This window comes from Alexandromys fortis, unplaced genomic scaffold (genome assembly GCF_014885135.2).
Source record: "Alexandromys fortis isolate MF-2015 unplaced genomic scaffold, M_Fortis_MF-2015_v1.1 scaffold_6, whole genome shotgun sequence".
Classification (NCBI taxonomy): domain Eukaryota; kingdom Metazoa; phylum Chordata; class Mammalia; order Rodentia; family Cricetidae; genus Alexandromys; species Alexandromys fortis.
In genome coordinates this window covers 8,999,503-9,024,336 of record NW_026067902.1, presented here as the reverse complement: position 1 = coordinate 9,024,336, position 24,834 = coordinate 8,999,503, and the positions used below count along the sequence as shown (strand labels likewise).

Below are 24,834 nucleotides of genomic sequence, written 5' to 3'. Positions count from 1 at the left end.
AAACATGGAGTCAGTTTTGTGTTGGCCACCTACTCCTGGACATAGGGTCAGCCCTGGAGTGAGGTGGATATACCCAATGACACTCCATTTGAGAGAACGGATTTTCCCTTTCCCAACAGGAATCAATTGCAAATAGTTCTTTGGTTAGGGGTGAGACTGTGTCTACTTACCCACCTCAGGAAATATGTAGATCTTGAAGTGCACATTTACTGAGTTTTCAGAAGTGGATACACTTAGAAATATTCTTATCTAAAATTAGGATTGTGGTACTTGGGGCTAACTCAAAGGTAGAATACTTGCCAAGCATTGACTCCCCAAGTTCTCTATCCCTAGTACTGCAATGTAAAAACCAAAAGTAGGAACTTTTTTTTCCAAGTTATTTGCTAAACTGAAATTAGTATAAATTGTCTTCTATCTTGAGAATTGTACAAGCAGACCCGTGTCTGTGGTCTTGGATGGGATCAAGTCTTATCTAATGGACTGGACAAGTATTCATTCTTGGGACCAAGAACAGAAACACTTCTAGATTGTCTGATGGTGGCTATAGTGTGTTAGGACAGAAAGCCTGTATGCTCTTAGTTACAAAACTTGAGCCAATGACCCTCAGGAGGTGAACAGTGGCCTGAACAGCACTTGGTCTTCATTTATTTCCACTCTCATATTTCCTGGCTTCAGTTTCATGTCAGCACTTCAGCGAACATTCTCGTGAATTTGTCTGGTGTCCGTCTACACCCCAGAGTGGGGCTCCTGAGAGCCGACATCTCCTCTAACTCACTCCCTGTGGCAGCCAGCACATGGTCTACACCCGGGATTATTGAGAGGACAACACTTTGTCCCATTCTCTAGACAGAAAAGTGGCTGGAGGGGGAAGTGACTTTCTTTAGGAAACAGTTAATCCCGTCCTCCAGTCCTGCTACTCCAGCTCTCACCTGCAGGTGTCAGTGCCATAGGGAGCAGGAGGGGTGGCGCCAACTTAGCCTTCTCTTGTCTCGCTCCTCCTTTTTTTTTTTTTTTTTTTTTTCTTCCAAGACAACTCTTGGCTTTGCTGATGGGGTAGGGGTTCTGAAAAGGACCAGGAGTCAAGTAGAACAAGAACTGAGCCAGTTTCACCAGGAAGGCAGCTAGGAATGAGACTCTGTTCTTAAAACAAACAAAAAATAACCCTCTGTGTAGTTGTCTACAGTAAACCTTCCTACCCAGGGTGGGTCACTAAAGAACCTTGGTCTGAAGTTCTGTTACCCTATGCAAAAAACACACTGCTTGAATATCATATAGAGAAAAGAAACTTGCAGTTTTCTGAGAATGGGTTACTTTGCCAAGCTGCATGTACCAGGAAGGTTCCAGGAAGAGTCGGGTAGGATCGGGTCATTCACCACAAGGCAGACCTGAAAACCCAGCACTCTGACTTCCACAGCTTACCACAAGTCCTCCCAAGTGTAGTCAAATCCAGCAGTGTCCTTCACGTGGTCTCATGGAGAATCACTTATTCTATTCCTTTTAATTACGTTACCAAATATTAGTATGGCAAATCCTTTTATGATGCTGTAAGTTCAAATAAAAATAGAAATAAACAGTGTAGGTTAGGTGTAGATCAGGAAAACTTGACTGATAGGGTTTACTCTAAGGCCACAGGGCTGCTTTCTTAGCTAGCCCCTCCTGCACTTAGTGGTTTTCAGATTTTTTGCTTTGTGTCGGTTTTGTTTATTTTCATGCATCGAGTTCTAGTACAACACCAGAACTTTCATTTAGTTCCTTTTCGATTTGCTGTGTATTTGCATCCCTGATAGACTTTGTACTTCCCAGGAAATCGGCGTCTTGGACATGTAGGAGTGGCTGGAATCTGACATTTAGGAGACTGGATAGTCTCGGGTTGGCTGTCTCTGGGATGGCCCCGCTGAGGGAGAACCTGAGTCACAAACGTTTAAGTCTTACTCAAGGAGGAGTTTTACTACCTACAGGAAGGAAGTTTAAAGAAGGCCCATTTCAACGCACATCCCCAGGCTCTGGCTCTGGTCAGTACACACTTATTCCAGAGTTCTAACTTGGCGCCCCAGGTCTTGCAGCAAGCGAGTTCAACTGGGAACCGCTACCTCCCGAAGCACCGCCAGATGGCTTCGGAGCTCTAGGCGAGGGACCGCCGCCCAGACGTGTGAGAACAGTGTCCGCGCCCCTGATCTCAGGGCTTTCGATCTTCGCCTCCACCACCAGCCATATATCAAAAGGCATCTTCCCCGCCCGCGGCAGAGCACCACGTGCCGTGCTTCGGCCCAGTCTAGAGAGTCAGGCCCAGCACGCACATCTGGAAAGCAAGAGAGATTTCCCTGGGGTTCGGGTGGGGATGATGTGGACTGGTTTATTTAAGATGACATTCGCAGAGCCAGACCCGTCCTAGGGACTAAGCAAATACCTCTCTCCTCGCAATTACATCCTTCGTCCTTTAAGCTTCTTGCAGCAAGGGTGAGGGAGAGTTCACGGACGAAAGGATCACATTTGGAAAGGGATGGAGAGGTGGCTTTCGAGTGCCTAAGCTCCCCAGCTGGAAGATACTGGCGTGGCTGTGCCTGGTGTCAGTTTCCTCATCTGTAAACTGGGAAGAAAGCCCATGCCCAGGGGCCTAGGACTGTAGCGAGGTAGAAGACGTTGCAGCCAGGAGACAGGCGCCTCCGGAGGATGGGGAACGTCTAGTCCTCACCCGGAGACCCCCCGGGCTCCTGGGGAACTCCGCGGCGCAGCCCGGCGCGCAGGGGTGGGGCCCGCGGAGGCGGAGACGCCCGCCCAGCGTCAGCGAACCAGCGCCCGTCTCTCAACGGCCAATGACGAAGCGCCTTACAGCCCAGGCCGCGTCGGGAGTGAGGCTGCGGCGAGCGAGGCGCTGACAGGGACCCGCGGGGGCATCTAGCACACCGACCCCTGGACCACGCCGCCATCGCAGCCTCCCGCCCAGTCCTCTCTCCGCTGCTTCTCCTCGCCATGGAGGCGAGGCCGCCGCCGCCGCCGCGGGGCTTCGAGCAGCGGACCGGGCGGCGGCCCTGAGGGGAGCGGCGGGCCGAGACGCCGCCGCCGCGGTGCTGAGGCGGAGCTGCCGTGCGCGTCCCCCGCGGTCCCGCCCAGCGCCGGGCTCGGTAAGCGTTCGCGCCTGCCGCCGTCGGGTGGGCTAGGGAAGGTGGGATGGCCTGGCCGCGTGTGGGAGCGGTCCCTGGATCCGTTCCCGGAGGAGCGCCCCCGGCTTGTGCATCCTGGCACGGTGAACAGGGGGAGGGGGTCCCGGAAACGTGCGGGACACGGACAGCCTGGAACTTTGCGGACATCCTCCTGGGGCCCTGGCCAGGGCGCTGCTGTCCATTCTGAAAGAAAAAAAAAAAAAAAAAACTTTGAGCAGCGAGAACGGTATTTGCTCAGGTCCATTTAGTGGGAGGAGAAAGGTAGCTCACGCAGTGATTATTTCCACCCCCCTCTTAAAACCCCTTCCTGGTCCTACTCCCCAGCCCTCTCCCAAGCGCGATCCCAACTGTTGTGTATGCTTAAGAAGGAAAATATGGACTCAGAGCTGCTCAGAATTCAGAACGAGCCACTTGGGAACGCACATCTCTTCTGTTTACTTTCAGCAAATCTTAAAAATTGCCGCTTGGTGGGGGGAAGGGACTAACTCCTAATTGTATCTCCTAAAAATAAAAACCATAGAGGCAGAGCTGATCCTGAGAGGTTCGAGTTTTTGTTGTTGTCAGTGATGATGTTTGTAAGACAGGGGAAAAAAATGCTCCAGCTTTTCTTAGAGTAATGCTTGCCAAAGCCCTTGGCCAGGATAGGGAGTCCCTGTTGAAAGGCAGTCTCCTGGAGTCCCTGGATATGGCATCTCTTGTTACCTGTTAACTACTGAGGCAGCCAGAGAACCAAACGATGGTGGATGAGGATTGACAGGGACGGGATAAACATCCTTCTGCCTAGATCCTCCTTTCAAAACCATAGCTCTGACGTTGTCATTTGTGCTCTTAAAAAGTCCCTCACTTTCCTCCGCCCGTGAGATGAATGAAACCCCAAATGCGTTATCATTTTCTACAAGGCTCTTGACAATGTTGCCTAAGCGTAATCTTTTATGGTTTCCTGGGCTCCTTTCACTTCCTTCTCTTCAGCGCCGTGGTTAGCCATTCAGAGCTGTTTGCCTGATCCTTCATACTTGTGGCGGTTTTTGGTGTTTTTTTTTTTTTTTTCTTTTCTTCCCCCTTTGGCTTTTCGAGACAGTGTTTCTCTATAGCTTTGGAGCCTGTCCTGAAACTAGCTCTTGTAGACCAGGCTGACCTCGAACTCACAGAGATCCACCCGCCTCTGCCTCCCGAGTGTGCTTGGTTTTTGCTTTCTGGTTTTCCCTTTTCTCCCACCTTTTCTTGCCAGGTTCCTGGCTTTTCTTCAGAGCTCTTTTCATTTGGGAAGCTTGAGGACAGGGACGTGTAGGTTCTTAACCACTTGCCAAGAGCAATGTTTACTAGTGTTTTTCCTGAAGGCCTGCTTGGAGTATGGGCTAGGACTTTTATATTCTAATTCCCTCTCTCTCCATCTCTGTGGCACCCAGTGCCCAGAAGTAGTCATCAGGGAGAGACTGGTAGGTTTTATGTCCTACTTCTAATCTGTCCTTGAAAGGCCAAAAACTCAGTTCCTTTTCCCCTCTCTCTGCCGGAGTGGCCTGATAAGTTCACTCTAAGGCTTGGTTGGATCCAGGAGACTAGTCACTGGGTACCTTTTAGCCACTGACTTAGTATGTGGGTGAATGCAGAACCAGAAAAGCAAACCCCTTGATTCAGTACATTCATATGCCACCTATTTGCCAGACAAAGTACTTGGGGTTCTAAATGAAAGTGAGAAAGTCATATTCTTATCTTTGAGAAGATTATATACCAATGCAGGACGGGTAGATATAAAGTTACATCATAGGTGCTATTAGAGTAATAATAATTGCTGTTTTCTATTGCCTGTGACAGACTATATAATAAATGCCTTACATGAATTATCTTGCTTCATCTTTTCAATAATTACAAGGGCTCCCTCCTACTCTGCGGGACTAGAAGTGAGTAGACAGGCAAGGAAACAGAATTTGAATCCTGACAGTCCTTCCTCATTCGCACAAAGTATTGTTTACTCTTTGTATCGACATTTCTTTTTTTAAATTAATTTAAAACGTATGTGTATATGGTTGTTTTGCCTGCACTTATGTCTGTGTACAACTCATGTGCCAGGTGTCCTTGAAGGTCAGAAAGGTTGTTGGAGTCTGTGGAACCAGAACCATAGACCACTGTGAACTGCCATTTGGTTACAGAGAATTGAACTCAGGTCTTCTTGAAGAACAACCAGTGTTGGCATTTCTTATTTTGTTATTCAGCTGTAGAATAAGCTGTTTTGTTGTACATTGGATTGTTACATGTATTTGTAACTAGGCTTTATGTTAAACATTTGTTTCTAGGTTTTCTCTTAAAAGAATACAATGAATATCCTTCTAGATATTTTGTTATATGTTTTATATACAATTAACTGAACAATGTATTTTAAGAAATGGAACTATTGGATCAAAAGACCTTTGTGTAGTTTTTTATTTGTAGGAATACCAACAAGTTGCCACCTCTTTGAAGTAGTGCCCATTTATTCTGTTCCCTAAACTGGCTCAGTAAATGTAAATCAGAATATCTAGAAGTATTATCTGGGTACTTTTCCTGCAGACTATACTTGTTTCCCTCTCCTACTCCAGCCTAGTTCAGAAGCAGTCATGTGATTTGTGCAAGAAGATCAGAACTGGATGATGGTGGCTTACTTTCTATAGCTCGGGTGTTTGTGTTTGTCTAGTACCATTCATTACTGGAGGACCTCAGCATCGGTTTGTAAACATTGTTGCATTATTTTTGCATCTTCATGTGTTTCACTGTTTCTTGGGATTCTAACAGTGCTATCACAGACAAATGCTGTTCTTTATTTCTTAAAAATATATGCCAGGCAGTGATGGCACAAGCCTTTAATCCCAGCACTCGGGAGGCAGAGGCAGGAGGATCTGAGTTTGAGGCCAGCCTGGTCTACAAAAAGAGTTCCAGGACAGCCAGGCTGTTTATACAGAGAAACCCTATCTTGAAAAACAAACAAACAAACAGAAACAGAAAGAAATATATATGTATAGGAGCTAAAGAGATGGTTCTTTGGTTAAGAACACTGAGTGCTCTTGCGGAAGACCAGACTTTGTTCTCTAGGATGCACATCAATCGCTGACAACCGCATCTACAACTCCAGCTCCGAGCTCTGCCGCCTCTGGCTTCTGAGGGTACCTGCACTCATGTCCACACACACCATTAAAAATATTAAAAATAAAGCTTTAAGAAAAAGAAATATACTAGCCATTAAGAGTGAGCGCTGCGCTCAGAGAACCAGACTTTGGTTATCAGTATCTACATCTGGCAACTCTCAGCTGCTTGGAACCCTAGCTCCAGGGGATCGGATGCCTTCTGGCTCTTGTGGGGGTGAACGTGTGCACACACACACAGTATTTTTAAAATTAAATCAATAAGCAAAATAAGGTGGATAGCTCCTAAGAAATGACACCTTAGGTTGTCCTCTAGCTTCCATCGACACAGATATATGTGTAGTTTTATACTTCTACCCATACATGTACACAAAGAAGAGACTCCATTCCTTGTCTCCCCTTGGGCAAACTAGTCAGGTTATCATTCACTTCTTATCTTGTGGTAGAGTTGATGACTTGAGGATAAGTCAGCATGCTCTAGAGGAACAGAACTTACAGAATGAATCTCTCTCTCTCTCTCTCTCTCTCTCTCTCTCTCTCTCTCTCTCTCTCTCTCTCTCTCTCTGTGTGTGTGTGTGTGAGAGAGAGAGTGAGATTTATTAGAATGGCGTACAGGCTGTGTTCCAACTAGTCTAGCAATGGCTGTCTACCAACAGAAGGTCTGGTCTAAGAGTCCAGTGGTTATTCAGTCCACAAGGCTGGATGTCTCAGCTTGGCTTCACCGTGTGCCAGAATTCCAAGGAAGTAGGTTCTAATGCCAGTGAAGAAATGGATTTGCCACTGAGAGCAAGCAGGCAGAAAGCTTCCTTCTTCCATGTCCTTTAGCCTGCCAGCAGAAGGTGTGACTCAGATTAAAGTCGTTCTCCCCACTTCAGATGATTTAATTAAGAAAAAATATCCCTCCCTGGTGTACCCAACCACTTGTGTTTAAGTTAATTCCAGATCTAGTCAAGTTGACAACCAATAATAACCGTCACAACTTCCATAATTTTTATGCCAATTTTTGCTAGGCTTGGTAGTACATACCTGTAATCCCCAGTCACCTCAGAGGTCGAGGAAAGGGTTAGGTGAGGCCAGCCTGGGCTGTATGATGATAGCCATTTAAAAAACAAAACAAATAGCAATTTTTTGCTGCCTAACAAAGAATATTAAAGAAATATTTGTGGCTGATCTCTTCAAGTAAAGTGGGGTTTTTAAGGAATATTTATTAGTTTTTATTGTTTTATGTGTACGTATGTACAATGTGTTCATGCATCTCTTGCGGCAGTGAGAGGCTGTTAGATCCTCTAGAGCAGTGGTTCTCAGTCACTACTGTTGTGCCCTCGCCTTCCTTCAGTACAGTTCCTCATGTTGTGATGACCCCAACCATAAAAGTTTTTCGTTCCTATTTCATAACTCTAATTTTGCTACTGATATGATATCTTAATGTTAATATCAGGTATACAGGATATCTGATATGCAAACCCCAAAGAGGTAGTGACCCACAGATTGAGAACCACTGCTCCAGAACTGGAGTTACTGGCAGTTGTGAGCAGGCAGATGTGGGTGTGTCCTCTGCACCTGTAGAGCCTTCTGGCCCCAGTGGTGCCTATTTGATGATGAATGAGAAAGTAACCACTTTTAAGTTATTTTATTTTTTAAACTATGCATTTGCACATATTTATTTGCACAGGAATGCAGGTGCCCACAGAAGCCAGAAAATGGCGTTGGGTCCCCTGGAGCTGGAGTTCTGGGCTGTTGTAAACTATCTGATGTAAGTGCTAAGGACCAAACTCTGAAAGAAAAGAACAGTACAATTTCCAATTTCTGAGTTATTTTCCAGCCCTGAAAGTAACTGCTTTCTTTTTCTTAGAAAGGTTGAGTATTTTTTTCATGTGCATATTGACTATTAGTATATGTTACTTGAAAAACTACCAATTCAGATCTTTGTCAATTTTTTAAAAACATGGTTTCTTTTATTATTGAGTTCTTTTTACATTCTAGACACATTCTCTTTTTAGGGATATGACTTGCAAATCCCTTTCCCATTTGTGAAGGTTTTGTGGATATAATTTTTTGGACATATAGATCTGGTTGCTAAACCAAATGGTGACCTCTGTTAAATTTGCTAAGGGACTGCAGAACTGTTTTCCAGAACCATTGCCTCATCTGGCAGTCCCATTAGCTACCTGAGAATGTTCGTTTCTCCACATCCTCGTCAACATTTACTGTCTTTGTTTTTCAGCTCTTGTCATCTTAGTGGCTGTGAGTGGTTTTGATTTGTGGTTTGATTTTATAGATCCAGAATGCCACTGTGATCTGTTCCATCTTTTTCAAAAATTCTCATAATTTTACATATGAGGAACTTGTAAACAGGATTTTATAATCTGATAAAAAAGTCTTAAACTTATAAAGTTTCTATGTAATAATATAATGAAATAAAAGACCTGTGCATTGATCCTTATTAACAGCCAAGCTCATTTAAGGAACTTTAGAATTATGGGTCAAACTGACAATCTTATGATAAACCATACCACCTCCAAAATTGGCATAACTAAACTTTACTCCCATGTGTGGCAAGATAAGAAGAGCATGACATCATTCATGAATATTCTTGTTTCCTCCTCCACAAATTAAAAACTAAGTTTCTGGATAAAACAGTTAAACAGTTTATAGAATGTTATTAATTATGATGTGAGAGACTCTATAGAGCAGAGTGAGCCTAGTGACTTCAGGTGTATGCCCAGGAAAAGGAGAGGAGCAGCTACATGTTTCAAAGCTCAGGCTCCAGCAAATGTAATATGCAAATCTCCACCATTTTAAAGAGGTATTTCGAGGCCATTGGAAATAACTTGAGTGACCCGCAAATATTAGATGATTTTTAAAGGATTTTATTTTTTTACATGATAGTATTGTTGTATTTTAAAAGATAGACTATCTCTGTCTTGGAGATTAGAGCTGAAGTCCTTAGGGATGAATTAATATGTCTGGAAGTTGCCTTAAAATATTCAGTGTAACAATTCACAACCCCAGAGAACCTAGACAATGAGGACTCTAGGAGAGACATACATGGGTCTAAATCTACATGGGAAGTAGAGAAAGACAAGATCTCCTGAGTAAATTGGGAGCATGGGGACCGTGGGAGAGGGTAAAAGGGAAAGGGAGAAGGAGGGAGGGGAGCAGAGAAAAATATATATAGCTCAATAAAAACAATTTTTTAAAAAAAAAGCAGAAGTGTTTTAGGAGGATCTGCAAGTCTCACTTAACCTTCTACCTTAGACTTCAGACTCTCGAGCAGTGCTTTATTGACTCTTAGCACAATGATGACCAGTGTGTGCTGTTCCCGTCGCATGATTTTCCTCAGTCCTCTGTTCGGGAAATGGAGAAAGCTTTTTCTGTAACTCCCCTATAGTTAAAAAGTTTTCAGTGCATTTGGAGGATTATAGATAAGAATTGCCATATATTGGTAATTGTTAAAACTGGGTAAGAGGCATAAGGTTTGTGTGTTTGTTCTTGTAGGTGCATGAACATGTGCATACATATGTGGAGGCCAGTGATCAGTTCATGCATTGTTCCTTGTGTACCGGAGACATTTACATTTTTTCATTTTGCATTTATTTATTCTGTGTGTGTACACTCATATGCTGTGGCATGTGGGTGGAGGTGAGAGCACAGCTTGTGGGAGTTGCTTCTCTCCTTCCACCGTGTGGGTCCTGAAGATGCAGCTCCAGTTGTCAGGCGTGGCCACAAGCACTTTTACCAAATGATCTGTCTCACCACTCCTCACCTTGTTATTCTTAAAAGACTTTGTTTGGCAGATTGCATGTATGGACCACCATACCCAGATTGGGGGGGGGTCCAGGTGTGTGTGTACATGTTGAATACAGATGGCCAAGGAGGCCAGAACAGCATTGGCTCCTCTTGGAACTACAGTTATAGGCAGTTGTGAGCCACCCAACACAGGTACTGCAAACTGAGCTTGGATCCTCTGCAAGACTAATATGTAGTTTTAACCGCTGAGCCATCTCTCTCTACTCCCAACACACACACACACACACACACACACACACACACACACACACACCCCTTGGATTTTGTTGGGTTGTTTCTTTTTTCAATATTTTTTTTAGACAGTCTTTCACCAGCTTGACCTTATTGTGTAGTCCAGGCTGTCTGGCCAGTGAGCCCCAGAGATTTTCCTTCTCCACCTCCCGTCACTGGAATCGTTAAGTGTATACCACTGTGCCTACTGTTTTTAACGGTCTCTGGCAATCAAACTAAGGGCCTCATGCTTTTCTGGCAGGTTCTGGTAGACAAGAGACAAATGAGTTGTAATAGATTTCAAAGCCTTTTATTAAAAAGTGACATCTTCTAATTAGTTGTTAAGGGTAATTGAATCAGAGAAGATGGACCTTTGCTAGACCAATTCATTTACTTATTTTTGTGGTTCTGTGGTTTTTTTATTTTTTAGGGCAGGGGAAGATAGGAGATGTGACTTAGGTTTGTAGCCCAGGCTGGTCTTGATATTTAAGCCTTCTGAGTGCTGGGATTGCGTGTATGGATCATCACGCCCAGATGTGTGTGTTGCAGGAGAGGGGGTATTTGTGTTACGGTGTGCATGTGGGTCTTCAGAAGTCAACATTGTTTATCTTCTGCACTGTATACCGTTTTTAGTGGTCTCTTACTGAACCTGGAGTTGACAGGTGCCAGCCAGCGAGCTCCGAGGATCCACCTGTCTGTCTCCTCAATGCTGCAATTACAGACACGTGCCACTGCGCCCAGCTTTTACATGGGCACTGGGGATCTAAACTCAGGTCATTATACTTTCGTGTTCTGTGGCAAACCCTTTACTCATTGTGCCATTTCCTCAGCCCTATATCCAGAATTAAAGCAGAATGTTTATGTCATTGAATGGTGGGACAATATCACATCACAGAGCTCCTTCCTTTTGGAACCATGTTTATTGTTGTCCATTATAACCAGGTGTTGACTTAAAATCAGACTGCTTTGTTAAGGAATACTAGAATGAAAGCTTTAAAAGGATGACAAAATAGTTTAGTAGTAGAGTACTTGTCTGGCGTGCACAAAATCTTGGGTTTAATACCACCAAGGAAAGGAGAGGAAAAGGGAAGGTAGGTTTCAACCATAATGAAAAATATTTAGTTTCAGGGATCACATAAAAATTTTTAATTTTATTTTTGTTATTATTGTGTGTATGATGCACGTGAAGAGAGGTACACACGCCACAGCACACATATCAGACTGCTTTGTGCAGTAGACGCTCTCCTTCCTTTACATGGCTTCTGGGATTGAATTCAGGCCATCAGGCTTGCATGGCAAACACTTTACAGCTTGAAGGCTCACATGAAAGCATTTAAAAATTTTTTATTTTATGTGAATGAATGTTTTGCTTGAATGTATGTCTGTGCACCAATTGCATGCTTGGTGCCTGCAAAGGCCAAAAGAGGGTGTCAGATTCCCAGGGCATCAGACCCCCTGAAATTGGCAACTGCATTTGGATCTGGTTTAGTGTGAAGGCGTGGTGATGCATCTGGGACATATGGACCAATATGAGTAAGCAGGAAAAAGTGTTAATGGTTCCATATTTGGGGACCAGGTGGTGGCACAGGCCTTTAATCCCAGCACTTCAGGAAGCAGAGGCAGGTGGATCCCTGTGAGTTCAAGGCCAGACAGGTTTACAGAGTGAGTGTTCCAGGATAGCCAGGGCTGCACAGAGAAACCCTTGGGGGGAAAAAAAGAAGAAGAAAAGTACCAGATTTTGGAAGAGAGGATTATTGGTGAGTGGAGCTTCTGTGTGGAGGAAGAAATTGAAATTCAGCTGTTAGGTGAATGTGGTTTCCAAACATTAACTGATGAACTGATACTGCCCATCAGTAAAGAGAATGGATGCCTTCCAAGTACTGTTACTGGAGTGAGGGGACAGTCCAGGACTTATGATGTTTGAGGGCTGCATCTTCCTACCTGGGTGCTTCTGTTTCCCTTCGTTCTTTTTCTGTCTCTGATGATATGCAAGGAGTGAGGCCTGTCAGTAACTTGGTGCCTTTGCCTGTACTGTGGCTGCCCTCCAGTGTTCCCTTCTCTTGGCTGAGCCTTCTGGTTTTGTAGCAAGGTCTGAATTCACAGGTGGCTCCCAGATAGAGCTTCTCTTTCCCAAGCCTAGTGTTAGCTAGAGAGGGTTTTCTGAGCCCTTAAGTCTGAAATCCTCATAGTTGAGAAGCAGCAGCAGCCCAGGGAGGTTGTCTGTGGCTCAAGTCCTTGCTTCTGGTTTAAGAGGATCCATTTGTTTCTGCAGTGAGCACTCGGGGCTGTAGTGTTGCTGGCAGTAGTTGTCACCATGAGTAACTAGGGTGTAGAACACTTCAAATAAAATAACATGTGGTTTTGGTATTTTTACTAATTTTTTTACATTTTGAAATTATATGCATCTTTAAGTAATTATTGCTTGTATATGTTAAAAATATGTAGAGAATTATAGTAAAAGATAATATCCTCTTTCCTCCAACCTCCAACTTCCCTTTTACAAGAGCATCCTTAGGAGTTTGGGAAGAAAGCTCAGTCAGTAAAGTACTTGCTGGGCAAGCATCAGGACCTCAGTTCAGTTCTCTTGAATCCAGGTGGAAAAGCTAGGCATGGTGCCACATACTTGTAAACCTGGCACTAGGGAGGCAGAGACAGGTGGACCTGCTGTCCTACAGGTTGCTTACTATCATTCATACTTAGTTTTCAAAAGTTCTGCTTTGAAGGAGCTGTTGTGGAGCAGACAGTGGTGAGAGCAGACAGTTCTGTGTGTGGATTGGGAGGGGCTTTCGTGTATAGGAGGGCTGTAAAGGAACTTAGTAAAGAGGCAGTGATGTCCAAGTGTTCTTTAGTCTTGTTGAATTGTAGTTACAAACAGTAGCTTTATAGAAATGGGGAAACTTAATAAATGTTAAAATTTCACAGATGAAATTCTTTCAACCCCCTTGGTCATTGAATTGAGCTTCCCAAGTGGTTTCAAGTGCATTCGTTTATCTATACATTCAAGTCCTGCAGGCACAGCCAGTACTGTCAGGGTGAACCCTTCACAGTTTCCTTAAGAGTTGAGCAATCTGACTGTAAGGAGTTAAACTTGCAAAAGCAGCAGAGCGGGTTCGGTAAGACCAGGTCTTTTTGTTGGCTAGTCCTGAACCACCAACACTTAAAAACACATCCTAAACCTAAAAGTGTTAGTACCGTAGATTTGAAATACTTTGTTTTCTTACTCGCAGCTTGTCTTCCAGGATTGTAATGTCACTCAGCTTTGGAGGGCAGTTTACTATCTTGAAGAATCAAGGTTATTGGATTGAAAAGACAGGGCTATGATTACAGTAATACAGTGGCTAGGTGTCTGAGACTGGGAGGAGAGACTGGGTGCTCTGTTTATAGGGACATGTGACTCCAAGGGTGGCTGTCTTGAATGTGGCTAGTGGTTGTGCTCTATGCTTGAATGATCACAGAAATTGCTTTTTTTTTCTTTCCTGGTTTTAACAGAGGAAAATTGTAGGAAGGGTCATGTAGGGAAAAAAAGGGAAAAGAATTTGGTAAATTAGCAAACTATAGTGTTTACATCTGGAACAGGTTTCCATACATGGCACAGTGTCCTGCTTTTATCTCTGGTCTCTCCTCACTTTCCTCAGGCCATTTCTTTGACCATTCTTGGACTTACTTAAGTCCATCCTCAGCCTCATGTTTTACCAAACACATTCTTGGAAGGACATGAGTATGTCTATGGTTTCATGTTTCTTATAAATTAGGGGAAAAAAACTGTCCTTAGATCAGATTTGGTTGATAAACAACAACTTGTTTGTTTTCCCGGTTGAGATGTTTCCCAGACACCTGCATCAGACTCAGGACGGACCTGTTTTCTAATCTTTGTCTTGATGAGTGGAACAGCCCAGCAGCTACCCCGGAATGTTAGATGTTGTTACTCATATCATTGGTAATATGTTTTGTCTCTCAAATTTGCCAGCGTGGGTCTATTTCTTGTGACCCCATCTATGTTCCCCACATCAGTCTGCAGGTAGATATGACATACACATTCTCTAATCATTATTCCTTCCTTGTTCCACGTTCTTGATTACATGCTCCCTGGAGAGCTCTTTTTGGTTTCATGATCTAATCTTAGTACTTCATGGCTTAAAGTCTAGACTCATTCACAGAGCAAGCTTTTTTTATTCAACTTGGCTTTTTTTTTTAAAAAAAAAAATTTTTTTAAGCAGTTTTATTGAGGTGTTCTAGTTGGTTTCTGTTGCTGTGATAAAACATTCTGGCCTAAAGAAACTTGGAAAGGAAAGGCTTTATTTAGTTTACACGTTCTCAATATAGTCCATCACTGAGGGAAGCCAGGGATCCTGGAGGCAGGAAGTGAAGCAGAGACTATGGAGGGATGCTGCTTATAGGCTTGCTTTCTTGTATAACCTAAGATCACCTGCCCAGGGATGGCACTGTCCACAGTGGTTGGGCTCTTCCACATCAATCATTAATCAAGAAAATGCCCCATAGTCATGCCCACAGGCCAGTCTGATGGAGGCAATTTCTCAGTTGAAGTTCCCTGTTTGCCAGGTGATTACAGTTTATGTCAAGTGGCAAAAATCATCACATGAGATATAATGATACGCATTAAAATGTATTTGTTAATTGTGTACAATTTGATGAGATTTACTATGTTACATGGTACAGTCATCACCATAATCATTGTAAAAGTCGCGTCCATCATATGGAAAAAATTTCCTTGGGTGTGACTTTAATTTTTTTTATTTTTATTTTTGTAGTAAGAACACATAAAATGGGTTCTGCCCACCTGCGTTTGTAAGCACATCACACAATGTTGTTGGCTGCAGGGACTATGCTGTAAGCTGCTGTCTACTATCAGGGGTTTTATAAAGTTTCAATGAAGGATGAATTCGCCCCAGAGCAGAAGCATTTTCTTCACTGTATAGCATATTATCTCAGCCCTTTCAGCACTCTACAGAATCAGTAGCAAGGCTCAGAAGGGGAACTGTAAGTGTCTGGGCTGGGTCTTGGACTCGTTGCTACCCAACTACAGAGTTATACTTGTTCTCCAGTACTAGACCTCCTACAAGTGTACAGAATGGTATTCCCTGTAAAGAAATTTATCTGAAAAAAGGGTCCTCCCAGCAGGTTAAGATGTGTGAAGATGAAATTATTTTGAGTTATTCTGGTGGGCCTAAGTACTCTTATAAGAGACATACAGTACACACAGGTATGTGAAGAAGGAAGCAATATTAGAGTTGTGTCAACATTTATTTTATAAAAATAGATGGTCTTGCTGTGTAGTCTGGACTAGCTTCAAACTCTGTCCTCTTCCGTCTACCTCCCAAGTGCTGGGATTATAGGCATGAGCTACTAAACTCAGCTTCTGACAGTATTCCTTCGCTGCTTCAAGTCTGATCTCAGTTTTGGTTCTGTGCTACTTTCTCTTTTTAAGATTTATTTTATATTTATGAGTATTTTTCTTGCATGGATGTATGTGCACCACATGTGTGCCTGGTCCCCAAAGAGGTGAGAAGGGCATTGGAACCCTTGGAATTGTAGTTACAGAGGATTGTGAGCTGCTGTGTGGGTGCCGGGAACCAAAGAACTCAGGGAGATGAACCTGCATTTAACTGCTAAACTATCTCTGTAGTCTGATGTGATTTTTTTTTTTTCCTGTCAGGTTACTTTATCAAATTGTGTGGTAGTCCATATACTTGTATGATAATGCACACAACATGTAGATTAAATACTGGCCTTAGAAGGAATTTATGGTCTACAACTCCCTGACACATACTTTTACTGAGGCATGGATTTACATTACATGTGCTTTGAGTTTGATGGCTGCAGAACTGAGTTCACTTATCTTCGCTGAGCCTTGGTGGCTTCACTTAAAGGACTAAAACTTTCTGTATGAAAAGTAATGTTTAAAAAGAAGTCATCCAAAGCCTGTGCACCACACCTGAAATTCTAGCTCTTGGAAGGCTAATGCAAGAAGAGTCCCATGGGCTCCCATGGGCTAGAAAGTCAGACCTTATCTTAAACAAACACAAGCCATCCATTAATTCTGTTTGAATATGCTCCTCAGGATTTGAAGTTTGTGGCTAGGCCTGGTGGCCTATCCCTACAATCCTAGCTCAGGAGTCTGAGGCAGGATAGTTAATCCAAGGCTTACCTGGCATCAGTAACTGCAAGGCTAACCTGACCAAGTTATTGCCAGAGATAGCTAGAGGTGCTCTTCAGTTGAGTACTTGCCTAGCATGTTCAGTATTTAGTCTTTACCAGAAGAAACAAAAGTGTTAGAAGGAATCTTGTGTTGTCAGACAATATTCAAATCTCAAATGCTGCCCTACAGTACTTGAAAACTTTGACTTTTGACTTTTAATGTTTTTTAATTTTTGAGCTAGGATCTTGCTATATTAGTAGGCTGGCCTCGGACTTGAACTTCCCTATCTTGGCCTTCTGAGAGCTGGGATTACGGGCATATGCCACCTAACTTCACTTTTCTTTCTGTTTCTTTCTTTTTATATTTAATTTATATGTATATGTTTGACCTACATGTATGTCTGTGCACTGTGTGTATGCCTGGAGCCCATGGAAGTCAAAAGAGGGCACCAGATCCTCTGGAACTATAGTTACAGATGGTTGTGAACCACCATGTAGGTACTGGAAATCAAACCTAGGTCCTCTGCAAGAGCAGTAACCACTCTTACCCACAGAGCCATCTCTCTAGACCCCTATCCTGGCCTTTTTGTTATTTTCTTTCTTTCTTATACTGAATTTCTTTCTTGAGAACAGAGGTGTGGTTACTTGTTTTATAGGGTTCCCCCCCTTTCAACTCTAACATGATAACTAGTAAGCATGAGTGAGTGGTTTACTCCAGTAGAGCCATACTGACCCCACCCCACCCTGGGTACCATGAGATAGAGTAAACCGTACTCTTTCCTTTTTTCAGCTCTCTCAGTAGCTCAGACTGGCCTAGTATGATTTTTGCTGCCTCCACCTTCCCAGTGTTAAGATTACAGGTATAGGCCACTGCTTGGCTTGAACCAGTACTCCTTCTGAAGGAAACAGCATGACCTAATAATAATAAGCATGTAATTTCCGGGTCAGTCCAACAGGACAACTCTTGAAAACGATAATTATAGAAAAGTTTTATTTAAAAAAATTGGTAGACATTAACTTGCTACTGAAAATGATTTTGATTTTAAAGTTGTTCGTCTAATATTTTTCAGATAGTAACTTAGGAAGGCTGTTTTGGGTTTTCAGCCCCTGCTCATTTGGCTCCATTGCTGTGGACCTTTGGTGAAGTATAACTTCATGGCAGCCAGGAAGCAATGAGTGGAGTGACAGAGTCAGAGACAGGGACAGCGTATCTGCCCCAGTGGTCTGTCTTTCCTGTGTTCCAGCAGGAGCCCTAGCCTGCCAGATGGACCCGTGCACCTCTGCGGTGAGTCTTTTTCCCTTGGTCGCTACCATGGCAGTGATCCTGGAAGTGCTCTTACAGCCACACCTAGAATTGTGCTTCACTGACCCTCAGGTGTCTCCCAGTCCATCAAATTGATAAGTCGCTCTCAAATTGCATTGATCTCTTGGTTACAGCCTTTGCAGCAAATACTAAAACTAGAAAACTTCTTACATCTCCACCTCTTTTACTTCTGTTTTAGGGACCATTCACTGTTAAGCCCCTAATTGTCATGTTTCTTTGGTCTCTCTTTTTTTTTTTTTTTTTCTTCAGAGAATAGCTCGTCGTTCTTCTTTTTAGTAATTTGACATTTTTTAAAGATTTGTTTTTACTTCCTGTGTATGAATATTCTGCCTGCATGGGTGCCTGATGAGACTCCCTCAGAGGAGTGTCTCAGACCTCCTGGAACTGGGGTTATGGACAGCTGTGAGCCACCATTCAGGTGCTGGAAGAGCAGCAAGTACTCACAACCACTAAGCCGTCTTTCTAGCTCCTGAGTGAAACAGCCCGGCTGTCCTGGAACTCATTCTGTAGACCAGACTGGCCTCAAACTCACAGAGATCCATCTGCCTCTGCCTCCCGAGTGCTGGGATTGAAGGCATGCACCACCATCGCCCAGCTGATTTGACTTTTTTTTTTTAAGTAGTCTAATTATTTTGTAGGATTTTCCTAAATCTGAGTTAGTATGATTCCTCCCGAATAGATTTGAGGATTTATTTTATTTTTGGTTGTGTGTGTGTGTGTGTGTGTGTGTGTGTGTGTGTGTGTGTAAGAGCGTGGTTGAATGGGCGGGACAGGTACCCATGGAATCCAGAGAAGTTGTTGGGTTTCCTGGAACTGGAGTTACAGGCAGTTACAAGAATCAAATTCAGGTCCTCTGCAAGAATAGTGCATACTCTTGAGCACTGAGCCATCTCCATGACCTCTCTATATCTTTGGCAGAATACCACAGATGTTGTGTGCTTGTCACGGCATTATACCAGGAGCACATGTCCATTTGTGCAATTACAGGTTGTGTTCAGTTTTATCATAGTCAAGATGTTGTCTCATTAACTTTTGGAAAGTTAGCTGAAAAGTATTTTTGTGCTTATTGATAAGTAAATAATACCATTTTGTGGGAGTGACACTTTGAGGTTATGTAAATTGACTGTTTCAAATTCTGACCAACAAATTTTAGTACCCATTGAAGATTTGTGACTGAATCTGTTATTACTGTGGTGGTAGCCAGATGGCAAACTAAAAAACAAATTCATCATTCTTCATTCATCTGGCGTTTCCTGCGAGAAGCTTTCACTTTGTCTTTTTATTTGTAAAATTACCAACATGGTTTTCTGTCTTATTTTATTCCTTTTTGAACTTACTTTGGTGACCAAGTTGTCCTAGATTTAGCCAATGGTAACCCTTTCAAGCTTGTGTCCTTTTTGTCATGTGCTCATTATTTTTTCTTTTTGGCATAATCTTGTCCTGACTCAACCTTTTTTTTTTTTTAAGGAACTGTGGTTTTTTTTTTTTTTTTTTTTAGAGAATATAGCTAGGCATCAGATCTGCGCTCTGCGTGTGCTTCTTGCACCTAGGATGTGATTTCCCTTACACCCTGAGCCCTGAACTACAATTTGTTTTTGTAGTTGAGACGGGGCTCAATGACTCTGTAGCCTAGGTTGACTTAGAACTTGTAGCAATCCTCCTTGCCTCAGCCTCCAGGTCTGAGTCGTCACCACACCTGGCTATGAAATTGTTTTATTAAGTCCCTGGGATCTAATTAATAGGGGTAACTGAGTAACTGCCCAGGTCAGCACCACTAAAACTTTATTATTCTGTAGTTTTCCAAAAGCAGGATGCTCAGCATGCTGTGCAAGACCAAATGGAAAACCACTAGGTTGGTCATAAGGCAAGGAGCCAGAGACAGACACGAGTGGAAATCATCTCCATAGTGGTGGGAAGATGTTAGGTCAGTGTGTATGAGGGCATTCTAATTTGATTTGTGCTTGCCCTCAAAAAACAAGGATGGTATGAATGGGAATAACCTTGGTTCTAATTTTGGCATCCGCTTTCAAGGTGCCAGATGATTAATTACAGAATGTTAAGATTATTACAAATAGATTTGTGTGTCTGAATATACATGCGCATATAAATAAATAAATAAACAAATAAATAAATAAATAAATTGTGGAAAGCCATTTTCTACAGTAATACCTCTAATTTCATTCTAACCCAATAGAATTGTTTCTTTTTTGTCTTTCCTCTTTTTCTGACTTTGACAAGTACATCGCTCATCCTTTTCACTACAAACCATATAGATCCCAGTCTTTTGTCTATAAGGCAGTCTCCTTGGTCACCCCACAGAATACCCCCTGCAAGTTTGATAATCTATTCTTACACACAGACTTTACCCTATCAACCATTAATCAAGAAAATGCCCTGTTGTTGGTTGTTTTTACTCTTTAGGCTTTTGGGGGGCCCATCACCTACCTCCCAATCACATATGGAGGCTTATTCTTAGTTGTGAATGCTTGGCCTTAGTTTGTCTTGTTTCTTTCCAGCTTTTCTTAAATTATCCCATCTATCTTTGGCCTTGGGGCTTTTATCTTTCTCTATTTCTGTATACCTTTTCTTTCTTTTCTTCTTATCCTGTGTCTGGCTGGGTGGCTGGGTGGCTGGCCCCTGAAGTCCTCCTCCTTCCTCTCAATCCCAGATCCTCTTTTTTTATTTATCAGGTGTTTATACAGGCACAGTAACACAGCTTCACGGAGTTAAGCAAATGCAACATAAACAGAAATAACACACCTTAAAATAATATCCCCACCAGTGCCCCATGGGCACATTCACAGGCCATTCTAATGGCAATCATCCCTCAGTTGAGGTTTCCTCTTCTCATGTCTCTGTAAAGCTGACAAAACGTAAGGGCACAAATCCCTGGGAAAGATTTTGGATTTGGGATTTGTTGAGACAAAAAGCACAGCTCTTGTTTCAAGGGGAGAAGAGAGATTATTCACTCTGGAAACACAGGCTTAGGTTGCACCAAATTCCATGTTCCGACATGAAAGCAGATTCATCAAGTTTTCATAGTAACAAAACAAAGAAAGTCTTAAGTCAAAGCGCTTTTCAGATACATTAGTTGAAACATTAGGCGAGTATTTATAACACAGAGGAGAGTCTCAGTTGTAGGCGTAGATGCTATCTGAGAGCAATCTCGGCCCTTTGGTTGGTAGTCCTAGGGTTTTATTAAATTAATACATTCTAAAGGTTTGTTGATTTTATCCACATATTAGGTTTAACTTTATTTGTTAGTGACAGCATGTTAGGTCTGACACAAAGGGGCACAAGGAGTAGCTATTTTGTAAGTTAACAATAGCCCAGGAAATTTTAATCTGTCTCTCCACCTGCCCCATTTCATCTCCGTATCGCTGAAGTTCTTATCAGTCAACCAGTCTTTGCAGGCACAGCTCTGTCTTAGCTTGCTTTCTGTTGTTGTGATCAAGACCATGACCAGAAGCAACCTGGGGAGGAAGAGGTTTATTTGACATACAGATTACAGTCTATCACAAAGGGAAGTCAGGACAGAAACTCAGGTGGGAACTGTGAGGCAGGAACTGAAGCAGAGATCATGGAGGAATGTTATTTATTAAATGTGGTATTAATGCCATAGATGGACAGACAGCATCATGTTAGGGGCCCTAAGGAGAGATCAGACCCATTTGGTTGGTCCCTTCTCATACATTCTAGAGGAAATACCATGTGATTAATGGGCAGTCCATAGTACATACTTGCTGTCAGGCTGTCCTGGCAGGCAGGTGGAAAAAGAGTCTGTTAGTCTGGGGCCTGTAAGTAGAATAACCAGTGGGGAGGGCAAGAATTTAGAACAAAACAAGCTATTGGAAGAGCTTTAAAAAAAATGGCACAAACCTGGCTATTCCAAATTTTTGTTTCTATTAGGTGGAGGGACAAGGAAGGTAATTGTCATCTTCTTTTCTCTGCCTTAGCATACCCCCCTTGAATATCAAACCGGAAACCTTCCACCTACCACTTAAGATGTGGAAGTAGGAAGATAAGGAGTTCAAGGTTACCCTTGGTTACATAAGAAATTCAGGGCCAACCTGAACTGCACTAAAACCCTGTCTTAAAAACAAAAATCAAAAGCTAAAAGAAATGTAAATGAGATGAATGTGGTATGGCTTATGTTAGGAAATACAGGTATTTTGATGAGTATATTGAATGTTTCATAACTTGGAAAATTCTTCCATTTTGACATTTTACAACATATACAACCTGAAACAGAAGGCCCTTCTAGAACATGCAAGAGTGTGTAAGAATTCAGGTGTTAGTAGCATGCAGTTGAACAGTAAAGCTACTAAAAAAAAGCCAGTAAACATTTTCTTCATTTAGGTATGATCCATAAAGTTATTATTAGTACAGCTTGTATTGCTGTTTTTCTTTTAAAGATTGAAACAAAGCCGGGCGATGGTGGTGCACACCTTTAATCCCAGCACTCGGGAGGCAGAGGCAGACAGATCTCTGTGAGTTTGATGCCAACCTTGTCTACAAGAGCTAGTTTGAAGACAGGATTCAAAACTACAGAGAAATCCTGTCTCGAGAAAAAACAAAGGAAAAAAAAATTGAATCAAAAAATTGTAAGACCCTCCCCTATGGTATTAATTTGAACTTTTCCACAAAGCACCATACAACTTTCTCCACAACTTGGCTTGGGACAGGATGTTTGCCTAGGATTGTTGTATGTAATAGGCACATTAAACCAACTTAAATTATTCAAAAGCACTTTCTCTCTCTCTCTCTCCCGCTCTCTCCTTTCCTTTTTTTAATTGAGGGAAGCAAAATGCTGGTTTCCAAGGATACACATTCTCTCTTGTGCTGGTTTCAGATTGTTGTAGTCATGGAAACTAGACTAGTAAACTCATTCTTGGCAGCTGGTGGCATTGGTCTGATCTTTTCTTTAAAATGCATTACAATTACAATTTAATACATTTGGGGAAGATTAGTGCCTTGTGATTCCATGTCATCCTTATGGGAATCAGGAATGTTGTTGATTTAAATAAGTCAGTTAAATAGTAGAAAGTGTCTAAGTGAAACCTCAGTGATTTAACTAAAGGTGACTATATATTATTTAAACAGAAGAAGTTAATAGTCTTTTTATTTATTGCATTTTATTTGTGTGTGCATATGTATGTGCATGTATGTACTCTGTGTGTGTGTGTGCACGCACACACACATGCACATGCGCTGGGAGGTTGATACAGAGCATTTTCCTTGATTGTTTTTCCACTTTATTCATGAAGCAGGGTCTCAATTACACCCAGAGTGTGCAGATACAGCCATTCTCTTCCTCTTACCTAGGTAGATATGATTACCATGTCCATCTAGAGTTCATAGAGGCTTATGACAGCAAAATGTGTGGTAGGAACTGTTTCAGATAGCCCTGGCTGCATCACCTAAAGCTAGGGTAGTCCACTGTTATAATTTAGTCAAGGTGTCTATAGAATGTTCAGCCTGTCTGCTACTGAATTAGGGTAGTCCAAGGCTGTTTGACTGACAGTCCTTTTGCTCCATGGCAGTAAGAGGAGGTCCAGTGGCTGCCAGCTAGGGAGGCAGGCTGCTTCATTCTCCTGCTTTGCTTATTGGTAGGGGAATGAGTATCAGGAGAGTCGGGAGTGCTTACAAGAAGTTAAAGAACTTACCATTAACACTAATAGGGGTTTTAGCAATTCTTAACACTGCCCCATACCCTAGGGAGAGATGAGGTCGTGTGGCTGTCCCACCCTTATGTAACATCTTTTCCGTAATTGTTGGTGGGACCTGTAAATGTGATGGAATTTTACTACAGTGACTATGTTGCATTGCTTCACATTAAAGGAATTTTACAAATGGAATTAAGTTGCTAGTCAGTTTGCTTTGAGACTGTCAAAAGGAGGAGTATACAGCTGGGTCTGACCTGATCACATGAACCAGAAGTCAACATCACAAGAAGTCAGATAATTTTAAAAATGTGAAGGATTTGAAGATGGAGGTTATATGTGAAGAATTTCAGACTTGTTAGGCTCTGAGAATGGCCTCAGGCTGAGAATTACAGAAATAGGGACCTTGACCCTACAGCTGCAATGAAGTGAGTTTTGGTACAGCCTTATGATCTTGGAAGAGTAGCCAAAGACAGGGAAGCTTAAGGTCTGGCAGGCATATTGAGTTTATCTTTGTGAGAACCTAGCAAAGAATCCAGCCATGCAGTATCTGAGCTTCTGACATCTAACTTTATAGTATATAAAATGAATACACTATCAAGATGATAAAGACTTTCTCTTATTAATTTAATTAGGTTTATTTATTTTATTTGTATGAGTGTTTTGCCTGCATAATGCCATAAGAAGGCATCAGGTCTTCTGGAACTGGAGTTATCAGTTGTTGTGAACAATCATGTGGGTGCTGGGTACGTAACCCAGGTCTTCTGCAAGAATAGCAAGTGCTCTTAACCACTGAACCATCCCTCCACTCCCATCATAGTATACTGTCAAGTTCACTGTCAAATACCCTTTAGCTTTCCTTTATCAAAATAGTATTGGCATTCTCTCATGTATATTTCACAGGCACTTATGTATTTATATGTGTATAAACATAGATCTACTGGAAATCTAATTGAGATTGCACTTAATATATAGATAGTTTGGGGTTGCTGCCTTTGCAACAGTTTTGAGGGTGTTTGTGTTGTTTGTTTGAGGTGAAATCTCTTGATGTAACCCAGGCTGACTTAGAACATAGGATCCTCTTGCCTCAGCCTCCTGAGTATTAGAATTACAGCCTGAGCTACCGTGTATGGTTTGAGTCTTTTGATCTTTGGGGAGATTGAGTCGCTGTTTATTTAAGTCTTTAAGTTCAGCAGTCTTACAATTTTCTCATACAGGTTTGCGTGTCTGTTGTCAAATTTATCCCTTAGTATTTTGTTCTGTGTTATATATGGTATTTTTATTGTACTTTCTAACTGTTCACAGTTAGTATATATACAGTTACTATTAATGTATATTTATACATTGACCTTGTGGTTTTTGATAAACATATTCTATCAGATTTATTTGTGTAGTAT

General features: G+C 42.3%; 1 protein-coding gene across 6 annotated transcripts in view; it reads left to right on the top strand.

The window, feature by feature from the left end:
* The first annotated feature begins 2,850 nt into the window (after positions 1-2,850).
* Positions 2,851-24,834, top strand: part of Ptpra (protein tyrosine phosphatase receptor type A) — a 96,397-nt gene continuing 74,413 nt past the window's right edge. For 3 of the 6 annotated variants that reach the window (XM_050133745.1, XM_050133741.1, XM_050133735.1), the window contains exons 1-2: positions 2,853-3,122; positions 17,555-17,735. In XM_050133745.1, coding sequence (XP_049989702.1) covers positions 17,715-17,735 — 21 coding nt within the window. In that variant the 5' untranslated portion in view covers positions 2,853-3,122; positions 17,555-17,714. Of the gene's footprint in view, positions 3,123-17,554; positions 17,736-24,834 lie in introns of all 6 variants that reach the window. The other 3 variants (XR_007590301.1, XM_050133753.1, XM_050133758.1) reach the window with 3 other exon arrangements.